Source organism: Macrosteles quadrilineatus, unplaced genomic scaffold (assembly GCF_028750875.1).
Source record: "Macrosteles quadrilineatus isolate MER2022 unplaced genomic scaffold, UCM_ALF_1.0 Scaffold_3__2_contigs__length_128488019, whole genome shotgun sequence".
Classification (NCBI taxonomy): domain Eukaryota; kingdom Metazoa; phylum Arthropoda; class Insecta; order Hemiptera; family Cicadellidae; genus Macrosteles; species Macrosteles quadrilineatus.
The window spans coordinates 61,455,485-61,478,635 of NW_026542596.1; the positions used below are offsets into that span (position 1 = coordinate 61,455,485).

Sequence of the window (23,151 nt, forward strand, 5' to 3'; positions counted from 1 at the left end):
TGTCACAGCTAACTTCATAGAACGGCTGGGCGTAGAAACTTGGTAGGGGTCTCTAAGGAAAGGCCTTGGTCTGTAGATGAGCCATCAAAAGAGAAACGAGGTAAATTCCCTTGGGGCTCTGCCCTAGAGGCCTTTAAAGTCCTCTCATAAGGTTTGTCTACACTATGACCATATGTATAATTTTACACTACTTTTTAATGAAACAGCTGCTAATATATAAATTGTGATTTACTGTATTTGTCAAAATGAAGGATTTGAAATTGTTTTTTCTGATTTTAAAATAGATTTTTTTCTGCATCGTGTCATGTTTTGCTATATAATGTTCTATTACCAAATCAGTGGAAAATCCTAATATCACAGTAACTCTTAAAATTATTTCTTATGGAGTTAACTTATGTCTTATGTCTATTGTATGGGTTGGTTTCTGCCTTTTTTCACTTCTTGGAGATTGTGCGATTACATTCTTTGGCGTATTGCATCTGTAGACGATACTTGGGTTGGTATAATTATTACAATGGAAAATCGCGAGAAATCCTGGACAATTTGATAACCTACTAAAAATAAAACTGAATTAACACTGTGCTACATTTCTTAAGCAATCATTGAAAGAGCCGATTTGCAAATAATGGAAACATAAGAAATTCATAGAACACAACTAAGTAGAAGAAATAGAAATAATGATTTTTTCTTAATTTATAATCGTTATTATAGAGAACCTAATGCAGCTATGAGTGAGAAACATTTGTAGAAAACTCTAAAAAAACAAGATCAGCTTTTGAAAAAACATAAGATATTTATTACAAACAATTTTGATTATATCTAACTGTTATGTACATTGTGAGTATTTCCATAATCTTTGAGTCGACTTTTATAAAATCATCGGAAATTATGACCGTTATTCGTTTTAAAATAACGCATGTAATGCTTCGCAATTGCTCGAATTCGAGCAACAGGTACACTAGTTTAATTAATTATTGTTATTATCATTGTATATTATAATTATTGTATATATAACTATTGTATATTTACTTTTTGTAACAGTTTAAACACAGCCTGACGGTGGAAATATAGTAAGCGCATGAGATTAAAACAATGTATTATATATTGGCCTTTTTGACTTTTAAATTAGTTATACATTTCGTTATGCATTGTCAATATCTCTAATATAAGTTATCACCATTATGATTATATTTTCACAATCATTTTTCAGACATTTTAATCTGCATACAATAACTTTTTAAACATGACTACAGTAACAAAAATTGACCACGAACACAGACAGTTTATAGAACATTTAGCAGATAATAATAAAATGTTTTTAACGAGGACGAAGTATTAGCATTTAACTAAAATCCGAAACAAGGTATGGAATTCATTTGAATTTGTGAGATTGACATACAACTGTTAAAGTTTTAAAACAAACGTGCTAAAATATTATCTTCTTAAACACGGGGAAAATTCTTTCGTCCGTCGTATACAAAATGTTATAAATTATTCTAGGAATATCGGATTTAGATATTTCGCCCGTCACTGATTTTAAATAAACCTTGTCTATTGTACAACGGTCACAATATGCATTCAGTCCTGTTGCTATGTTAGACGCTCCAGTTGACTTCATCCATGTTATCGGATGTTTTGTATGCGACTCTGAGGTGAGGCATGATACACATCTGTTGAGCATAAGCATAAATTTGGTCTTAAACCAAAACATGACTTACTTTGTATGCAATTTGCTAGGTGAATAATAATGAACAGTTTTTACTTTGTTTCTTATTTGTAGCCAACCGACTACTTTGCAATTTCAATTTAAAATTGTTTATGTCCTATGGAGCCCAGGATTGTTTTTCAAAATACTTTAGCCAAGAACTAGGGATTGCGGCATTATCGCTTAGATAAAATCCATTGATCATTTGGCTGGATTTAAACTCGAGACTTCAGGGACCTAAGGTCCGCGCTCTACCAATAGACCAACTCGCTTTCCACATTGCAATTCTAATTTGAATTATTACCATTTCAATTATTTTTGAACGAATTCCAGTTACACAATTAATACCAAAATGACGTGAACAACTTCGACACCAATTTAAAAATATCTAATTGTAATACTATTTCTGTGCATTTCTTAAGGACAGTAGTAGTTTTCTTAAAATTACCAATACTGGATATATGGTGATTTTATGGTCCCGAGTATACTTGTAAAATGATGCCCAATATTTGTAAAAATCTATTCCAATATGTATCTTTTAATACTTTCAAATAATGTATTTACATATTGTTAATCATCTTTTAGAACATAATTTGATCCATGTTCAACATATATGATTATTAGTAGTAATCAAAATAATTAAAGAGTTTAGTTTTCAATCTAATAAACCGATTAAATGTCAAACAGTTTAAAACACTCGTACTTAACGACAGGTATTGGAGTTGTCCCCTCTTCTCTCCAAAGTTTTGAACTTTGATGAAGTCAGATACTTTCAAGAAGTCATTTGACCAAAAATACCTTTTGTCAGAAGTTCAAATTAATGGTTTGTCTACATTCAGACAGTGAGCAAATAAATAGACAATTGTGTAGTACTACAGGATTAGGAAAATAGTGTTATTTTTTATATAGGGAGAATTATGCATTCATTACCACATTGATTTAGTCCACTTTATGTAGTCTAAATATACCATTCTTCTAAGGTTATACTACCTGAACAAAAAGTTATTAAAGAATGATGAATACATATTAAATACCTTCTAACTTTTCCCTTAATTTATTAAACATTATGAAAAAATAGAATTTGTATTGATAATCAAAAAGAGTAGAGATAAATTCTGAAAAAGTATTAAGAGGTACAAACATTTTGAAAAATCCATCTCCACTTTGTCCTAGCTAAAAACTCCAACGTGATTTTTGAAACTTTTTTTAAAACGGAATATTTGTTTCGAACCATGGATAAATTAGTTACAAATAAAATGATCAATTTTTCAAGATGATAAGAGTTCACATGAACGTATCAATTTCAAAAAGAATTTTTTTTTAAACAAATATGAATTGTTGATGTTAGTTATCGGTAGAAACCCCTAAATCATGTTATAATATTGTCGTAACCTAACGTTACGCTAGAAAAGTGGACAAAACAGCAAGAGAACCACTTACGTTCGTTGGTGGACATAGAAGACCGAGCCGTGACGAATCATCCCACTTCAGGGCCCAGTGCACAGTGCAGCCACCCCGCAAAACATAATAACTCTTCCGTTACTAATAATTATGACTGTTCATATATGAAACTATAATGACTTCTACTACACTCGTCTTCCCCATAAAAAAGTCAATACCATAAATTCAAAATTAACTCAAAATAAAATAAATTTACTTTCAATATAATGCAACAAAAATTTCTTCTTCCCATTATTCATTAATTATTTTACAAGTCCAGCCTGTGAGGCTTTCGCACAGTCCGTCCAGACTTCCTCAGCGAGGGTGGTGGGCTGCACTGTGCTAGCGGCGACGCAGGAGTTGGCTGAGGCTGGGCTTGCCCTAGGCTCTCCCTGGGACTGGTAGTAGGCCTAGGTACAGGTGACATCATCAGGGGACTAGTTGGTCGATCCTCCGGCGGGGGCGAATTCTTGGGTACTTGGGGTGATACAACGGGATCCTTGGGTGATACAAAAATCTCCTCCTCTTCTGCATACCTAGCTCTCAAGTGGTCTGCATGACAAAATCGGGGTTTTCCACCAATGACACTCACAAGATAGGTGACCGGACTTCTCTGTATAATTATTTTGCCAGGAACCCAAGAAATCTTTTCATTTCGGACAGTTTTGACATAGACTGCCTGACCTTCTGAGAAAAATCTACTTCTTCCCCTAAGCCTATCAGCTGCATCTTTTTGTTCCCTGTGTTTTTGATCAATGGATGACTGGAGATTGGGTTTTAACATAACCAACTGTGTACGAGGCTTCCAAGACAGGAACATTTCTGCAGGTGTTAAGCCAGTAACTGTATTTGGAGTGTTGCGGTACGCAAACAAGAAATTATCTAATTTCATTTGAAGAGTGGTACGCTGAGAACGCTGATGTTCCTCAATCACTTGACGCAAAAGGTTTTTCTTGACCTCCTGAACACTTCTCTCTGCAGATCCATTTGAAGCCGCATGATACGGGGGAGTTAATGTGAACTTCACATTGTTGTTATGCAAAATGGTTTTGAACTCTTGACTAGTAAAAGATCTTCCGTTGTCCGACACCAGTTCGACATGCAATCCATACGATGAAAACAAGGTACGGAGTTTCTCGATAACCTTGGAAGAATTCATGGAACTCATGATAAATACCTCTAACCATTTAGAGTATGTGTCAATCAGAACCAAAAGTTGCTGTCTCGACTCCGGATCCTCCGCAAAATCAATGTGTATCCTCTGCCATCGAGTTGATGTTGTAGGCCATTGCTGCAACGGTACTTTAGGTACCGAATTCCTAGTTAACTGACACGCAGAACAAGAGGCCACCACGTCTTCAATCGACTTCTCCATGCCTGGCCACCAGACATAACTTCTCGCCAGCATCTTCATGCGTGTAACTCCCGGGTGTTGATCATGCAACATTTGAAGCACAGATGAATACAGTTTCTTTGGAATCACTACACGAGAACCCCACAGCAAACAACCTTGTTCCACGGACAACTCGTCCTTCTTCCTTAGAAAAATAGCTAGTTCCGGCTCAACCAAGCTCGTCCAGCCGTACATCACAAAATCTCGGACCTTCGAAAGAATCGGATCCTTATCCGTCATTTTACCTATATGCAAGGCAGTAATAGGTGCAATGTCCTTGACAACACAGAAATTGTTCATCACTTCTGTACACACATCTACATGTGAAACAAAATTAGCATCCAGCTCTATAGGTTCCGCTTCTGCTAAGGGTAACCTAGACAACGCATCAGCGTGAGGGACATCCACCCCCTTCCGGTACCTAACCTCCAAATCATATGCTGATAGAATCAAGGCCCATCTCTGCAGCCTAGCTGCCGCCATACTAGGAACGCCCTTTTTAGAGCCAAAAATAGCCGTCAACGGCTGATGATCAGTCTGTAGAATACAGTGTCGTCCATATATATACTTATGAAACTTTTTGACTCCAAAGATCAAAGCCAGAGCCTCCCGATGTAACTGGGAATAATGCCGTTCACTGGAACTTAGCGTTTTCGATGCGAAGGCAATTGGCCTTTCCTGCCCATCGATAAGATGAGATAGAACAGCAGCCACCCCTCTGGGACTCGCATCACACGTCAGAACTATGGGCTTTTTCACATCATAGTGAACTAACAAACTTGAGTCCAACACCCATGATTTACTCTCCTGAAAAGTGTTAGAACACACCTCCGACCACACCCATGGATGATCCTTATGTAATAAGTCATAAAAACAGCTTATTCTAGCAGACAGGTTAGGTATAAATGCATGATAATAATTTATTAGACCAATATAGGCTCGTAACTCTTCCTTAGTACTAGGCTCAGGCGCTTTACGCAGCGCAGTTAACAAACTTTCTTGTGGACGGAGACCATCTCGAGTAATCACATGTCCTAAATACTCTATTGAAGATTGCAAAAACTTACACTTTTGTTGGTTTACTCGAACACCAAACTCATCAAGGCGTTGCAGCACTTGCGCCAGACGGGCGAGCCCCTCTTCCTTAGAGCGAGCCGCCACTAAGACGTCATCTAAGTACGCCACCGTTCCTGGAAGACCTGTTAAAATTTGGTCGATGGCTGACTGAAAAATTGCAGGAGCTGAAGACAAACCATATGGTAGCCTTTTTAAACGATACAGACCCTTATGGGTAGCTAGGGTCAACAAATGTTGCGATTCATCCGCTACCGCCAATTGCTGATACGCATTTGAAAGATCAAGGCAGCTAAAAACTGAGCAACCGCCTAGAGTTGCAAAAATATCTTGAGCCTGAGGAAGCGGATAATGTTCCATTTCAATACACTGATTAAGAGTAATCTTATAATCGGCACAAAGCCTAACACCATTAGGCTTAGGGACAACCACAAGTGGAGTGCTCCACTGTGAATTAGTAACTCTGTACGCAACATCCTCTTGAACCATGCGGTCCAACTCACTCTCAACTTTCTCCCTTAACGCAAAAGGCACTGGTCTCGCCTTACAAAACTTAGGGACTGTCCCCTCCTTTAAGACAATATGAGCCTTAACACCCTTAATTTCGCCCGTTCCAGGCTGAAAAACTGACCTAAATTTACTCTTCAACTTAGCAATATCCACATCATAACTATGATCCACAGTGGCTTTACATGAAAACACGTTTTGCCAATCTAACCTCAACTGACCTAACACATTTGCTGGCCTAAGTTTGAGGTTAGAAAATTGTTCATAAAATATTTCAGAAGGACATATAGTCAAGGCACTGCCTGTATCTAGAATAATTTCTAAATATACATCATTAGCCACTAGGCCTACCTTATAGCCGTTTTCTGATCCTGATTTAAGGTTGTACAAACCTATCTCAGCCATCGGAACTTCTAGGCCTAGGCCAACCTCTTCCTCCACTTGATGGACCCCCATCCTAGGTGTCGACTTTTTACCATGGAAACTAGAAGATTTCTTGGCTTTACACACTTTCTTGAGATGACCTACTCTCTGACAACCGTGACACTTGTAACTGGCGAACGCACACGCACTAGGCCAATGACCCGCAGAACCACACCTCCAGCAAGAGTTTCTAGAATTTTGATTTTCACTACTCCTATGCATGAAAGTTTTAGGCCTATTTTGACTTTTCACATTGATTTTCGCAATGTCCCCACGAGGTTGCACAAATAGGCTTGACTGCGATTCGGCCTGTTCCAGCCTGAGCGCTAACGCATAAGCTTCGTCAAAGTCCAATTCCTCCGACAACAATTTCTGCCGGACAGTTTCATTAGAAATGCCGGAAATCACTTTGTCCCTCAAAGCGTCTTTCAAAAAGGTACCAAATTTGCACGAACTAGCCAAATGTTTTATTGAAACCACAAACTCCGCTATGCTTTCGCCCGGCTTTTGCACACGAGAGTAGAATACATATCGCTCCGCCACAACCAACTTCTTGGGCGCATAATGTAATTTCAACAACGCTGCAAGTTCATCATAGGTCTTAGAATCTACCTCTACCGGTGATAATAAATCGGATAGGACCGATAAAACCCTGGGACCAATAACTGTAATTAAAACCGACACCTCGTTCTCCTTCTTAACATTGTTCGCTTTGAAAAAATGTTTCAGGCGCAACAAATAGGGCACAATGTCCTCCTCACTTGGATTAAATTCAGAAATCCTGCCAACACTAATACTCGCCATTTTTAATCATCTCAACTATAATACGCACTAAAACAACAACTGTTATCGCGTACTACCCTAACTATGATAAAAAGGTTTATTACCGACTGCGCCAAAATGTCGTAACCTAACGTTACGCTAGAAAAGTGGACAAAACAGCAAGAGAACCACTTACGTTCGTTGGTGGACATAGAAGACCGAGCCGTGACGAATCATCCCACTTCAGGGCCCAGTGCACAGTGCAGCCACCCCGCAAAACATAATAACTCTTCCGTTACTAATAATTATGACTGTTCATATATGAAACTATAATGACTTCTACTACAAATATGATAAATGAAGACAATAAGGAACTTTTGGAGCTCCTAAATTATCTCAAGATTTCAATTGATGGATTGATTAACTTGCAGTCTTCCTAAGACAAATTGTCATTCATATTTGAATTTTTCCCTTAATAAGATCAGATTTTTAGTTTTGTTAATTTAAAAAATATATAAATACAGTATAATGTATTTTAATCAATTTTCTTTTTGAATTTATCACCATAAATCTTTTAGCAACTGGTGTTTATAAATCTTGAAAGGTGTTTAAGTAATCCAGTTCTACAGGTAATACTGTATTCCCTCATAACTTTGACTTGAGCTTCCAAAATTGCATTCGACTTGAGATAGGCCTACTCGTTAAAATGTATTGGTATATTTATTTATCCTTTACTTATGCCGTTGAGTAAGCCACAGGTTTTGAGTCCGTGTGAACTACCCTTTTGTAAAGCTCCCAAGACAAAAAAAAACATAAATAATACCCCCGCCGCAGCAAACCTGCCGACTAAGCGAATTTCCTTTTGTCTGAATTGATTTTCAGTTAAATATATTTTAATAACATTAGGTTTAACGAGTACCTAGGTTTGCTGCTACAAGGAAACTAATAAAGTGTGTTTTTGAGTAAAATATTGATAGCTTAGTACAAAATAAATAAATTTGCCAAGTTTGATCAAAATATATCCATAAACAAGCAAACATTAACATGGGAATTTTAAATTTACAATTTTTTTATTTTCTCCGTTACTAATGATCGAACAAAAATACTTTTATATACTAAATTGTTTGTTTTTTTAAGCTCTTTAAAAAGGTCTAAAGAGAAATCGGGAAATTTTGTGTTTTGAGGGTCAAAAGTGAGAAAAACCAATTTTTACCCCATAAAACCCCCCGTAAAGCCCCGTTCTCATGGTCCGATCGTGCTGGTTCGCGAACTCATTCAAGTTTATCCCGCTTTACACCTTTAAACCAAATTTCATCAAAATCGGACAAAAATTACTCAAGTTATCGCGTTCACGGACGTATATATATATAAGTCTTACTGTGCCACCTACGGTAATAGCTACTTCCCTATAGGGAAATTCGCTAAAAACCTTCCCAGCAATGTGTTGAAATAAAAGTAAATGAAAACTCCTTATACTGGATGGACTGAGAGTGGATGAGTAAGTTTTAGTGGCTTCACAAGAGAAAAATATAAAGGCGTTAATACAATAAGGTGGCGTTGGTTTTAAGGATTTATGTTGACGTTTATTGAGACAAGCCTGCACATGTGCTCGCACGTTTTAAGGCTTTTGTTAGTTATTTATTATGGTAACCGAACAATTGTTCATTTTCAGAAAAGGGTTTATTTGCGACTACAGTTACTTCATCACTGATTAAAACTACATTGATTACTTCTTAGTTTTTTTTTATATTTTAATATTTACTTTCTTACATAACTAAAAATTAAGGGTTGAAGCTACACAATTCTTTTGTACATCAGATTAGTTTTTACATTATTAATCTGTCCGTAAAAGTCTGTTTACTACACATTTACTGTAAATTACTAATACGCTACCCTTTTACCATTAAATTTGTACCTTTCAACTTATTTTTAGTGATGGAGAGATATTTACTAACCGTGAACATTTTCATTTCGAAACGCAAATAATGAAGTTTTCACAACGTTTAAGGCTCTAGAATTATGCTCAGAAAGATTTCCCAAAATAGTTCTAGAAAAGTACAAAAACCGAGCTAAAGCTGGAGAAATAATTTCCAAACATTGGAGAAACAACTTGAGTACTATGAGTAGTTTAATATTTTCCCAGCTAGGATTGTTTATTATTTTTATAACGTTTTGATGCGTTCTTCCCTGATTCCAGATACAAGATCTATATTCGATACAGAAATATTTAGCATTACCCCAGAGTGATTACGAAACCAATGAATTTCCTTTACTTTCCCAAACATTTCTTTATCCAAACATTACTGTACCCGTAAACCATAAACCTGTAGATATAAACTAAAGCACTACAATCAATCAATTAAATTAGTTAAATCAATTAAATCAATTATTTAAGATGGGGACGCCACTATGTGCGTTTTTTAACCAAAATATGAGTGAAGGATGAGTGTAGAATGAGTGACGCGATCTTGTAGTCTTGTTAATGACTAAGGCCGACATATTCCTTAGAAACAGCTGTTAATAGCCCTTACAGCCAATGGCAACTAAGGGACCTACAGTTTATGGTGGACTCCGAACCAAATTTACTTGTAATTAACGAATTGGTCTAATTATCAGGGTAGCTCTGCGGATAGTCGTACTCACTAGTGCGGACGTTAATCATCACCAGGGAGCATCGCATCCACAGTGCATGACTATAAACATTGACTATTAAATATCCACAATTCGTGACCTCCTAGTAGCAGGATTATAGGACGACGCCACCATACCGGTCGTGTTTAAACCATTTTCATTTGAATAATTTTTATTTGAGTATAACGTTTGAGGGAAATTTTTTTCATTTTTTTCTTTGGCCAGCTTGTGATTATTGATTGCTGATTTCTTTATTTGCGCAGCTCTGCACCAGTGATGTCATAGAAATGACTCGACACATCTAGAATGTATTCTACAACATTCATGTAAGCCCTGAATACGATCCAGTCACGTACATATCTGTGCATCTCACTCTCAATGTTTCTGTACTCTTGATCCATTATACTTCTGTTTACCATTGGGTATGGTTCCAATTTTCTTCTATTCAAAAGGCCGCTGATTTCACACAGCAACTGCAAAAATACCATATTTGTCATTGATATAGTTGTTAGTTCTATTAGCCTTGTGATGAATGTTTTTGTATTATTTATAAAACAATTTATGGTAGAATTGATGCATTGATTTTCAGTATCACTGTATTTATTTGCCCAAAGGAATTATTATAGAAACAACTTTAGCCGTGTATCGTGAAAATACTATCAACTACGTATACCCTAAAACTTTAAAACTTTAAAGAATATTTTAGATTCCAACAAACAAAATCTTAAAAATTTAAGCCATTAATTTTCAATACTCTGGACTACAAACCATTACTTAAACCTACAACGTAGAAGCTCTTAATCAATAAGGATTTTCCAAGGTAAAGGCCCACCTCAGTTGTTTATAGCAAAAGATCAACATTTACACCTTCAAAACCGATATATAAAAAGTACTATCAGAGAACCCGTCCTTCGTACGGGGTTAGCGTATTAGTAAATGCTTATTGCAGTTATACTCGTACTTTGCGTTTGAAATAAGAGAGAGGGCACGTTTAAACAAAATTTGATTTACTATAATGTACGGTATATTATGGCACATCTACCATAGCCATAATCTTCTGCCACTGCACCAAAACAATAGAAAAAGTAAAGTTCTTTTTTTAGCTGCTTTTTGAGCTGCTTGGTTCCAATTACCTTTATTAAATGCAAAATCAATTAACAGTGCTGCACTATAATGCTGAACCTTATAACCTTTTAATGCTTTTAAATATCATAGAACCAGCTTGTTATATGTAGTTGAAACAGCTGGCGAAATTCTTTAATTCCTTTTGCACATAAGATTAACATGGAAAACACTACAGCCACTGGGGTGGTGCCCGAATGTTTTTTTAGATAACAATATGTCTATATGTTAATCAGAAATGTGAGCTATCATCATACCAAATTTCAACTCAATCTGGCCAGTAGTAAATTCGTGTTTAAACTTTAAACAAACAATCCTACAAACGAACAAACAAACACACAAACTTTCACATCTATATATATATATATATATATATATACATATATATATACATATATATATATATATTGGTGTATAATCCAATGTATGTTTGTTTGTCCTTTATGGACTCCGAAACCACTCAACAGAATGTAATGAAACTTTTAGGCATTATTAAGCATTATTCAAGGATGGTTTGTGTGAAGTTTGGTGCAGATCCCTCAAAAGGGCTTTGCTCCAGTGGCTCTGGAGTTTCCCATGTTAACCTTATGAGTACTCATATTTAATTGGAATTAAAGAATCTTAACAGCTGGTTTAACTAAACAATTTGATCCTGTGATGTTCAATAGCATTAAAAAGTTAATAGGTGTACCAACAGGGTGCAGCGCTATATTTTTTTTTAATTTACAACAACAGCTAATTTGCAACCAAAAGGTGAGTGAGCGTAGCGAACGAACTTCAACCAGGACGTGATTGAGCCATGCGAACGAGCTCATCTTGAAAATTAACGAGCATTTGACATAAACCACATTTGGACAGAACGAGGTCTGTCGGGCCAGCTAGTTTAAATATAAATGTGAGGATTGTCATCGATTGTGTCATCGATTGTCACAGGATTGTCATTGAGATCGAGGAATGTCATACTAATATTAATTAGAATGACATTCTTCGGTCTAAAACTAGGTTTGCATCATTTTCTTGGAAGTTAAAATGTTTCCATCTTGTAGCAATAACGTGAAGTAAACGTATACGTATGTAAACGTATGTAGGCTACAGACGTACCAGATTGTTACTGTCAAACATTTCTGAAAACTCCTTTTTGTAATGCACATTTCCCTCTGCTTCGTCCAGTCTATTGTCCCACACCACTTGCTCCAACCCCACAGCTAAGATCTCCAGGTATCTCTTTGTATCTTTTAGGAACTGGTCCAGCTGAAACACGTTGCAACTGTTACTCTCACATATCGTCCAGTGTATGGTCCCACACCACTTGCTCCAACCCCACAGCTAAGATCTCCAGGTATCTCTTTGTATCTTTTAGGAACTGGTCCAGCTGAAACACGTTGCAACTGTTACTCTTACATATTGTCCAGTGTATGGTCCCACTCCACTTGCTCCAACCCCACAGCTAAGATCTCCAGGTATCTGTTTGTATCTTTTATGGACTGGTCCAGCTGAAACATGCTGCAACTGTTACTCTCACATAACGTCCAGCGTATGGTCCCACACCACTTCCTCCAACCCCACACCTAAGATCTCCAGGTATCTCTTTGTATGTTTTAGGGACTGGTCCAGTTGAAACATGCTGCAACTGTTACTCTCATACAACGTCCAGTGTATTGTCCCACACCACTTGCTCCAAACCCACAGCTAAGATCTTCAGGTATCTCTTTGTATCTTTTAGGAACTGGTCCAGCTGAAACATGCTGCAACTGTTACTCTCACACAATATTTCGTTCCAAATACATACTCGTGTCTATATTGAAATTCGTTATATGTCAGGTGAGTAGTATCTGGCCAATACTATAGGCAAATAATTGCAGGAACATAGTCTATTTGGTATTTAATCTGCTTGAATAAGTGTTTTGTATGTAAATAAGCAAAGTCCTGATTTCACCAAAACTAAGCATTTCACCGTTTCAAAAACATGAACATAGAAAAAAATGATGGGCTAACGAATTATTGGTATATTACTTCAGTTTTAATGGCAATTCACAAGTTTATATTCTTTCTAAATAGTGTTGTACATTTATATGGTCCAACATATGTAGTAGAGTTGAGTTTGCAAAATTTACAACTGTTACCTCGAGTTTTTCCAAGAACCCTCTGTTGGTTGGTTCTCCTAATTTCTTTGGTGGTTTTGGCAGCCAGTTGTATTCAAGATTGCTCCAATCATTCTTGTGTGTCTTGTAATCAACTTGAAACACATCACGAACCTAAAAAACGAAAATAACGGCTAATATTAAATCGCTACACGTCATTAAACTAGGTATTTGTACTGTATTTAGTAGTATAAAACTGGAAATAACGACAGCATTTCACAACTTAACATTTTATGTTTATTGTTTGTTAATGTTGAGGAACTCATTTAATTTTGAATGAAAACTGTTAAGACCTGTTCAAAATATATACATTTTAACAATAAAGACAGTGAAGACTCAAAAATGGTATTTATGCGTCTTATACAACGGAATACACGTTTGAGGGTGCCTACCGATATAGTTTTGGTAATGAGATAAGGGCTTTTGATGGTGAGTTATTTTGATTTAACACCCAAATAATTTTGATGGTCAATAGGTGACTAGGATTATGTGTTATTGTGTTTACCCATATATTACAAGCTCTGATATGTTAAGAGCACAAAAAGCACACAAGCATTGGAAACAAATTAGTTTTAGTGTTGAGGGCTTGCACCGTAGAGGTATGTTTTTAAAAATTAGCATGTTTAGCCACCATCTTGAATTGACCGGGTATAACCCTCTTAAATCAGTGCTCACTAGGCTAAGAATTACCATTATCATCCAACACTTTCTTAGAAGTATAGGCTATATTTGTTTCCGTATGTTCCCTATAAAAATTTGCTGTATATCTAACTACTGTCCTCCATTATTTAATTATAATTGTTTATTATTATTTATTTTTAAATACCATTGTATAGAGTACATATTTTTAGTCTGTTTGATATTAGATTGATTGATGTGTCCAATAGAAATTCAATTTTTTACTTTCCACTGAATATACATATACTTTTTACAAAATGTAAAGGATTTAATTTTTTGGTTGTAAAGTAAATAAAGTATTGCATTAGAAATTTGCTTTTGAATTTAGCGGTTACAATATTATTATAGAAAGTGTTTTTACACTGAATACCACAGATAAGTACATCAATACATACACGTGAGTACGTGAGTTTAAGTACGTGCATGATTATTTTCAACGTCAAAGAAAGGGAAAAGGTTTATTCCTTTAGTATCAGCAATACAAACCATACTTACAAATTTATTGCGGAAAAGTTCGTAATAATTTCGTGCCTCGTCGGCGAAGTATTGCAGGTCAACAAGCCAAATGATGAGGTTTTCCTCGGTCAGCTCCCTGTTCCCCTCCTCTAACCATGGGGATGGTGTCGGGTTGGTACAGTTAGGTACGCAGCTACAGGGGTCCAGCCATTGCATGGGGGTGCTGGGGTGGATGGGGTTGCGGAACACAGGGCTCCAAGAAGCGAGGGAAAACCAGCAGACTGAAAATATCAAATATGACAGAACATGTCAAACATCCGTCAACCTAATGTCAGAGGGGTTATGCATAGTGTGACACATGAAGTGTATAAGCTGTATGCACCCTGAATGTGATATAACATAAAAATCTTTTAGTTGTTACTTTAATAATATTTACTAGTATCTGAATATTTTAAGTAATTTTTTGCGTTCTTTTTTTGGTATCTTAAGATTTTTAACGTTTTTTACATTGAATTAGCACTTATAAATCTCACATCAAACTATAGAGAAGTTAACAAAGATTTAACTACCTATATATGTTTCCAGCATTATGAAGAAAAATTAATTTAAATGACGTGTTAGAATCTGAATTCTGATTCAATTAACAGGTGAGATATTATATAAGCCCCATTTGTTATGTCAACATAACTACTTTTTACACTTACTTGATACATGCTTTTAAAATTTCTTCAGAATTAATCATAATTTAACGTTTATTTTGCATTTTATATTTTGTATTTTTTTGTCACACTTTATAAACAAAATTCAAGTTAGTATTTTCCCTTTTTAGCTCTGCTCAATCATGAAATATTGTAAACATGTTAGTTCAATTTTGCCAGTTAAACCAGAAATTTAAATAGTTTGCAGGATCCTGTAAGGAAAAGAGATGAAAATTTGATTGGCCAGGGTAAGTCAGTCATTGTTTGAAGCACATAGTCTTCAGCCAATCACAGGGTTACCTTGGTCAGAAAAAACTTAATCACCCTTCTTGTCCGGGCTCAGTTGTGCTAAACCAGTTGTAAAGTAAAGTATTAGTTTGTTACTTCACTTGGTCAGTTACCCCACGTTTTGGGTAAGTCTTTTAAAAATTTTAAATTTAGTTAGTTTTATTTCAGATATGATAACAGATGTCCTCTCTTTTTCAGATTTTGATTAAATCTCATTCACAAAGATTCTAATACATTTTATTTTTTTTAGGGCTCATGATTAAGAAGGAATTTATAAATTTAAAATAAAGTCAAGTTTTTTTAAAGTATATTATATTAAAATATATCAATCATTTTCAAGAGGAGATTATCTTTACCTGCTTTTGGCATTTACACAAATTTTTACAACTCAAGACATAAAAATATATTAATTAAAAACTAGATCACGTGGTCCTAGTACGCTACAATTTTATCATTGCTTCAAGAAACGATCCATTTGGTGAGACCCTGCCAAATTCATTCAATGAGATGACACATATAACAGTTATGTGTGCTGTAAAAGCTAATTTTCCACACACCATAAAGTACTGTCAGAAGTGTCTGTGTGTTAATTGATGCGTCCTAACGAAACCCTTGGAAACCTTAACATCGAGAAACTGCCCTCGATATTTTTGATCTGGTAAAACCATTCATTCATTCAATACGAGTAATGTCCAGTGGTCGAAACTCGACCAAAAATATGTAATGTACTCACTTATGTTAATGTTTCACCCCACACTGTAAATAAAACATGTGATTGGAGTTTCTTCCATTTGTTTTGATTTTCTGTTTATATTTCGTTGTTATTTCGTCACCAGCATAGCAACGTATAAGATCCATGTAAATTTTTTCAAATTTTTAAACTCATTTTTTGCGCTTATCTTTGAGCCTATTTAAATTTATAAAGGGATTCTGCACACCTACAGGAAAATAGCTTTCTAACAGTATGCGTAGATTTTCCCTACGATGCACACGAGCTGAGAAAAAAGGTTTTAAAGAAACATGCTTGCCTATTAATATATAGATACTAGCAATCATACTATAATAATTATATACTAAGGTATGAAATAACTATTATATTGCTATATACTAATAATATTTAGGTAGAGGAGCGAGCTGGCGTAGTGGTTAGAGGGCGGGACTTCAGTCCCTGAGGTCCCGGGTTCGATCCCCGCCAAGTCACCAATGGATTTTATCTAAGTGATAATGCCGCAACCCCTAGGTCTAGCCTGAAGTAATGTGAAAAACAATCCCAGGCTCGTGCCTAGCGTCCTTAGGACAAAAAAAATAAATAAAATAAAAAATAATATTTAGGTATCATTTGAGATGGTGACGCCTCCTATGTGCGTATATTAACCCAAAGGAATGGAGTGTGATGCCATGGGTAGCTTTATGACTAAGACCTGATGTTTCATTAGTCAGGACTCTTAAAAGCCTATTCAAGGACAACGGGTACAGATTTAACCATCAAAAGGCTATACACCTTTCTGAGGATCGAACCAGTGAACATTAGATTACCAGGCGAGCACTCTAAACTAAGAGCTATTTAATTAGTAATCGATGAAAGCGTGGTTAATTGAAGCTAAATAAATTTGACGACAATAATAACTTTAAGCAGAATTCTTACCACTTAGTAACAATAATATTAACTTCATCCTAGTTCACGCACTCTATAACTATACTGAATAATATAACTATACTGATAAATAACCTTTATCTCTAATTGTATGCGTAGCGAATAAACAATTGAAGATAATTTACTTAATGACGCTTCAGTTGTCGTTTGTTCCAATATGGTTACCGTTATAAAGAAGTTATTACTATGTAATGTTCATCAACTAATGGCGCATACACTTAAATTAAATGTAGTGCTAAGTTCAATAGGTTTGAACAGTCTTGTTTTCATATGCAATTAAATATACCATTGAGTCGAATTGTTTTAAATCTTCTTCTGAAATATGTGTCTTCTTATAGTATGAATTAACAGTATTCACATTTTGGAACTTTTTTCTAATGCCTCCGGGTGTAAATCCTACCAATTATTAATTGCTTTTGGTTTTGTAATAATGTCGGAACTCGGGGGTTTGAATTAAAAGAAGTTTATTAAGAATCAAAATAGGAAAATACTTAAATGTTTGATATTAAATTGAATCACAGTTCAAGACATACAAAATACTTTTTCCTACAGTCACCCGACAAAGTTGGCTTCCTTGTACTGTTTATAGTACAGAAAGCTGCTAATTGCTGCATATTTATACTTTGCCGTACGGTTTATACTTTGCCGCACATCAGGATTCCAACGAAACAACACAAAACAGCGTGGTTCTATTATGCACGTAATCCCTGTACGCTTGGAAATAGGTTGGCAACACTTAAAAATAATAATACTATGAGCAGCTGATTGACTATTATAACTACGATTAACCTGTCATTTCGTGTTTATAGTTTCGGTATTTCTGAACTTTCTGGACTTTTCTTTTAAACGTTTTTAAAACATTCCTACGATCTTAATAAACAAGAAAATACCTTTAAAGCATTTTACTAGGCGCGGAAACCACTTCAAATTACAAAAAACATACGGAACTATATTCTCAAAACGTGGAGCAAATTTCTTGCCGAGGAAAAATAGCGGAGTGATACGGACCGCGGGTACTACTTTCTCTAGGGCACCATTTGTGTTGCCAGCTGAACCTAAAAACGTGTTGTGTCGTGTTTCAAAGACTAATTATTTATATGCTTTATAGTGACTGTAGGAAAAATAAAATGTGTAACACGAGTGAAAAAGGCCTTTGCTGCACTCGAGATCATTCCGCACTCGCCTGCGGCTCGTGCGTAAACATTGCTCTCGTGTGCAGCAAAGTGCCACTTTCACCACTAGTTACACAAATAACTATTTCCTCTAGTAGGTAAAAGCTATAGATAGTTCCTGTTATTTTGAGAGTGTATATAAAATTAGGAGAGTCGTTTAAAAGCGGTTTTCAGTATGTAATTGATAAAATGTTGGGTCTTTTGTTTTCAAGAAAACTTTGCCAGAATTTTCACCTCCTTTTGTCTACTGATGTCCAATAATGCCATGTGACATGTCTTCTTTGTCTTATTTCTGTATTAAGTGAACTATTCGTTATTCTTTTCAAAGCAAATATTATGTTACACACTAAACTGGACTCATAGGTAGTTATAAACAAATACATGTTTACAAATAAAATGTAAAAAAAATATTAAATACATTTTTGAACAAGTTGAACTTATTATGGCTTGGTTTGTTACTAATTGTTTCTGATTTCATGGTGAACAGTTTTTATTGTATCTGAGAATTATGAGGTGAATGAATTTCAAAAAAGCAGTTTTCTTCTAGAAATAGTCTACACTTGAAGTTATTTGTTTTTTTAATTATTAGTACATTCGGGGTATTATGTAAACCCACGATAATCCGTGTTGCTACAAATCGTCTCATTATAATTTATAGTTACAAAAAAACTGATTATGATACTTGAATAACTAGTAATACCCATTTTCACTTTGCTTGTTTAATCAAGAATGGCATACCGTCAATTCCGTAGCATCTAAAGTTTGAGTAAAACTAATTGCTAAGTTCGAGCTTTGTAGTAATCCTTCCTCACTAATGGTTAACCAATACTCTGATGAAATTAACTTTTTTGATGTTAAATCTACAAAGGGTTTATTTCTACTCTAAAAAATGTAGTATCTAACATTTTGTACGTGCTACGTGCCTAATACAGTATATTACGTATCCTACTTTTATTATACAGTTTTCTATTTTAAAATGATAGATGTGTTCTATCGAATTTTACTTAAAAGAATAATATATGCTTAATTATTGGTCTCTAGAACTAATTGTTGATTAGTAGCTCTTTTTAAGTTTAAATAGGGAATAATTGAGGATTTAAAATCACTCTTAAAATTTTGCAAGGTGGCAAAACAGTTCCGGGACGCATAAGTATTTTGAAAAATCGTAAGGCTAGGCTACAAAACTTGAATCAAAGTTACTGGGTAGATAAAGCATAACTAAACATTATTTAGTAATACGCTGTAGCGAATCGCTACAATAGCGCAAGTCACGTGACTTAGCTGCGCGCGCCGTCTCCCCGCGGCAAGCACGCGTGCGAGCCGTCACAGTACAGTAGTAGTGTGAGCGCCAGCAGCAGATCAACTTATCCGGATAATAGCAGAAGAATGTCTAGCTAATAGATATAGGGGTCGGGGAAGGGTGTAGGCAAGGGCAAACTTAATTTAATTATGTAATTTATTAGGTTCTTCAATGGTCGTGGTCTGGCAATCAATATCACAAATTTAGAATTCACATTTGCTAAATCTAGTTACTATTCACGAATTAGAATAATTCCAGATATATATATTTATTTCTCTGTTCACTATATTATAATTAGATATATTAAATAACATAAAAGCTGGATGTGATAGGCTGCTAAGGTAATATTGTGCACTTTGACGAGGTAGACAGTTTCCATGCAATAGAGTTGAGCAACGACAGGAAATGTGCGTGATTTGGTAGTGGTCAGAGGAAGATATATAGGGCCCGGGTATCTTCATTTACACTCATAGTACTCCACATCATCACACGCTCCACATCATACGCTATTTTCTAAGGAGACGGCACAGTAGAAGTTAGAAGAAAATGCTTAACAGTAAGCATAGGTGGACATACAAATCAATACTTTGGTTCTTATTAGCAGAATATAATGACGAGTACTCAAGCTGAAACGGAAGCCACGTCAAAAATGGCAGCCGTTCAAAGAGGTTTTTTTTATTAATACAAAATTTTAAAAGTAAACATAGTTGACATGCACGTCAAATTAAAGATATTTATGAGTGGAAGAGACCACAGCAAACCCTAACTCATACTAAAATCGAGTCAAATATGGCAGCCGTTCAAAGGTTTCAAGAAATTTGCCATACGCCAAGCTTTTATTAGAAAAATCTATAATGTTTTAAAATATTTGAAAACTATAAATGTTTTGGGGGAAATCTTTTTAAATTTGGTTTTGGAATCTGCGACTATATTAGAAACACTCTGTTAGGTAAAAGTCTAGATGTCTAAATAGCTAGTTTTGCAAAATAATGGTTTCATAAAATTATTTTCTAAGATCGTGGTTTGAAAGTTTTTTTTTATCATATAGGAAAAAAATATTTTGTATATTATTATTTATTATTTAGCCTATTATTTAGTTAATAGTTTTAAGATTGTGGTTTTGAGACCTAAATGGTTTTGTTTCAATATTTTGGTCCAACTATCATCACCGGCAATTATAACTATGGGCCACAACTGTCCTGCTTGTTAAACTATTTGTTAATAACCGGTAATTTTAAGTCCTACAGAGAGAATTGTACATAACTGGCAGATTACGCCTATTATAATTAAAAGCGTTTGTATTAACTTTAGAAGACAAATAACCCCAAAGGAAACTATAGAACGTAAAAGAAGTATAATTAAGGTCCCTAAACACTCAAGCTTGTAAAATATTCGACTAAAAAAATTGAATATGTAAGAAGTATAACTTTCATGCAGAAGGAAAAGAGAGGAGGGTAAGAATGTAGGCATATAGTATTATACGGAATGCAAAAACATTGTTTTGACAAAATCTTACGTAAGAGAGGAATTCCATGGCTTGGAAATTGAGTTTTCTTGTAAACCATTGGGGGTAGGATCACAGAGGGGTATACACCACCAATATACATAAACCGACCCTTTCTAGCATTAAGAAGAAAGGTAAAACAGTAACTCTGCCCCATTTCAGTGTTTTTCTCTTAAATTCAACTTCATTTAACTTTACCGGGTAAGTAAGCGTTCAATTTAGTGTACAAATGTTAAAAGCTACCAATAGTTTATTTTAGTTGTTAGTAACTTGCATGACAAAGGCGTTACGACAAAAATTGTGTCTACACTATATCTGATACCAAATAACTGTTATTACTGTATTTTAATGTGTTTTTCTTCAAATAGAGTTAATTCAAGTTTCCTGGGCTGTTTTTGGTTCTAATTAGGTTTTGTAAAAGTTTTGAAGTTGAACAAATATCATTCCCGAATTTGTTAAAATTCTTTGTAATTTTATACAAAATTAAATATCTTAATCGAGTATAACCAAAACAAAATAGCTGTTATTATGGTGTTGTTGTGTTAGTTCTAACTTTGAAGCTTAAAACTAACAGTAGGGGCCTATCGTGAAACCGATTTCAATTCACAATTCTGGGTTGGAAGTGGCTGAACTTAATTATGGCAATGAAATGTATTGATCTTATAAGGTTGTGAATCAACAATTGTGTATTTTTATGTTTATTTACTTGACACGAAAAAAAAAACATCTTTATCAAGTATAAGCGATGGAAAGTAGCTATGTAACTTGTTTGTTGTTTGAACATTGGAGCTTAAAATAAATATTAATTATTTAGTTTTTTACTAAAACCTTCTTTAACACACGAAAATACTAAGCTCATGACTGACTACTTCATCGTACATTTCGTCACGAGTGATAAAAATCGTTTCCGATATCGCATGCTAAATGTTCGTTTTCACTGCAACTGGGTGTTAGTGAGAGCTATTAAAAATCACAGCGCGATGTTGTATATGAACGTTAGATAATTGGAAACTAAATTATTTATTTTAAAACACCACTTTACTTTTTCTATTTATTACTGTCTTCCTTCTAGGCTCAACTGTGTCTTGTAAATATAATAGCGTCATCCCACAAAGATCTTCGACAAAAATCTTTAAAGAAGAATTACGTCTCATCTATTTATTTTTTACAAAATTGCCTTAAGTTAACAAAATACAAAAAAAGATTTGTTAATCTTACCTTATAAGTTCCAAAGTAATATGGATAAAAGTATGGAAGAGTGTGGTAAGCGACTTATACTTGCATGTATTTCGTTGTTAGAGCTGCCAATGTGCATAAACCAAAGACTGTTCTTAGGTTCAATGGTAAACAAGGAAACTCAATTTCTGTTCCAAGGAATACTTGTTACACCGAAACGTGAGGTTTTGTCAAAAACAATGTTGTTTACGAATCACAGGTAATACTTTAGGCTTACATACTCAAAGCTTTCTCTCTCTACAGTTTACTTTACACTTAAATACGTCTTAATGGTCTTATTAGAAAACTTTGTTTTTTCACCCTTAAGAAAACATATAATTTGAAATACCTTTACACGGCGTAAGTGTTTAATATTGAGATTAAGGAACCCTACAATGTTTTATTATGTATAAGGTTCCACACTTGTTTCGCAAACTTAAGTACTTATACAATATTATTCATGCAAACTGGATTTTTTAAGGTAAGTTTAGTAGTTTATTGTGGAATATGATATTTTTGGCTTCAATTATCAGTTTTACAAAAGTTTTAATGTGTACGAATGTTTGCAAATTAATTTTTTTTTTCTCAAATAACTCAAAGTGTAATAACAGAAAAGACCCCACTACAATTAGTAAAACATATTATTTATTTAAAATATTAACTGAGTATGTTTAATCTACTCCAACCTCCTGTAGCGTTTTGAAATTTAAATGGATTACCTTTAGAATATACTTAGATAATACTTTTTTTGTTATTTGAAGTGCAATAGATATTCTGTTGTGGTACGAGTTTGTTCATAAAGATACGAAGTTTTTTCATAGATTCAGTTATATGGGAAACCATTATAGCACTTCGAAATTGTTATCGGTAAGGAATGATGACGTCATATGTAAGGCTTATCAGACAGCTCAGGTGACATTGGAACCCACATATCTGAAACTATATTTTATATTTCTACTCTAAAATGGCAATTATAATGTTTATATAT

General features: G+C 34.8%; 3 protein-coding genes across 3 annotated transcripts in view; 1 reads left to right on the forward strand and 2 right to left on the reverse strand.

Annotated features, from left to right (window-relative positions):
* Nucleotides 1-23,151, forward strand: part of LOC128988442 (potassium voltage-gated channel protein Shaw-like) — a 363,678-nt gene that overhangs the window by 130,313 nt on the left and 210,214 nt on the right. The gene's annotated exons all lie outside the window — the stretch shown is intronic.
* LOC128989244 (uncharacterized protein K02A2.6-like) lies at nt 3,414-7,346 on the reverse strand. The gene has a single exon (XM_054411118.1). The coding sequence runs from the start codon at nt 7,344-7,346 to the stop codon at nt 3,414-3,416; it is 3,933 nt and encodes a 1,310-aa protein (XP_054267093.1).
* LOC128988443 (uncharacterized) lies at nt 10,049-17,053 on the reverse strand. The gene is made up of 5 exons (XM_054409727.1): nt 16,964-17,053; nt 14,372-14,613; nt 13,181-13,312; nt 12,159-12,429; nt 10,049-10,408 (listed from the first exon to the last, which is right to left on the reverse strand). The coding sequence occupies exons 1-4, from the start codon at nt 16,989-16,991 to the stop codon at nt 12,334-12,336; spliced, it is 498 nt and encodes a 165-aa protein (XP_054265702.1). The 5' UTR covers nt 16,992-17,053; the 3' UTR covers nt 10,049-10,408; nt 12,159-12,333.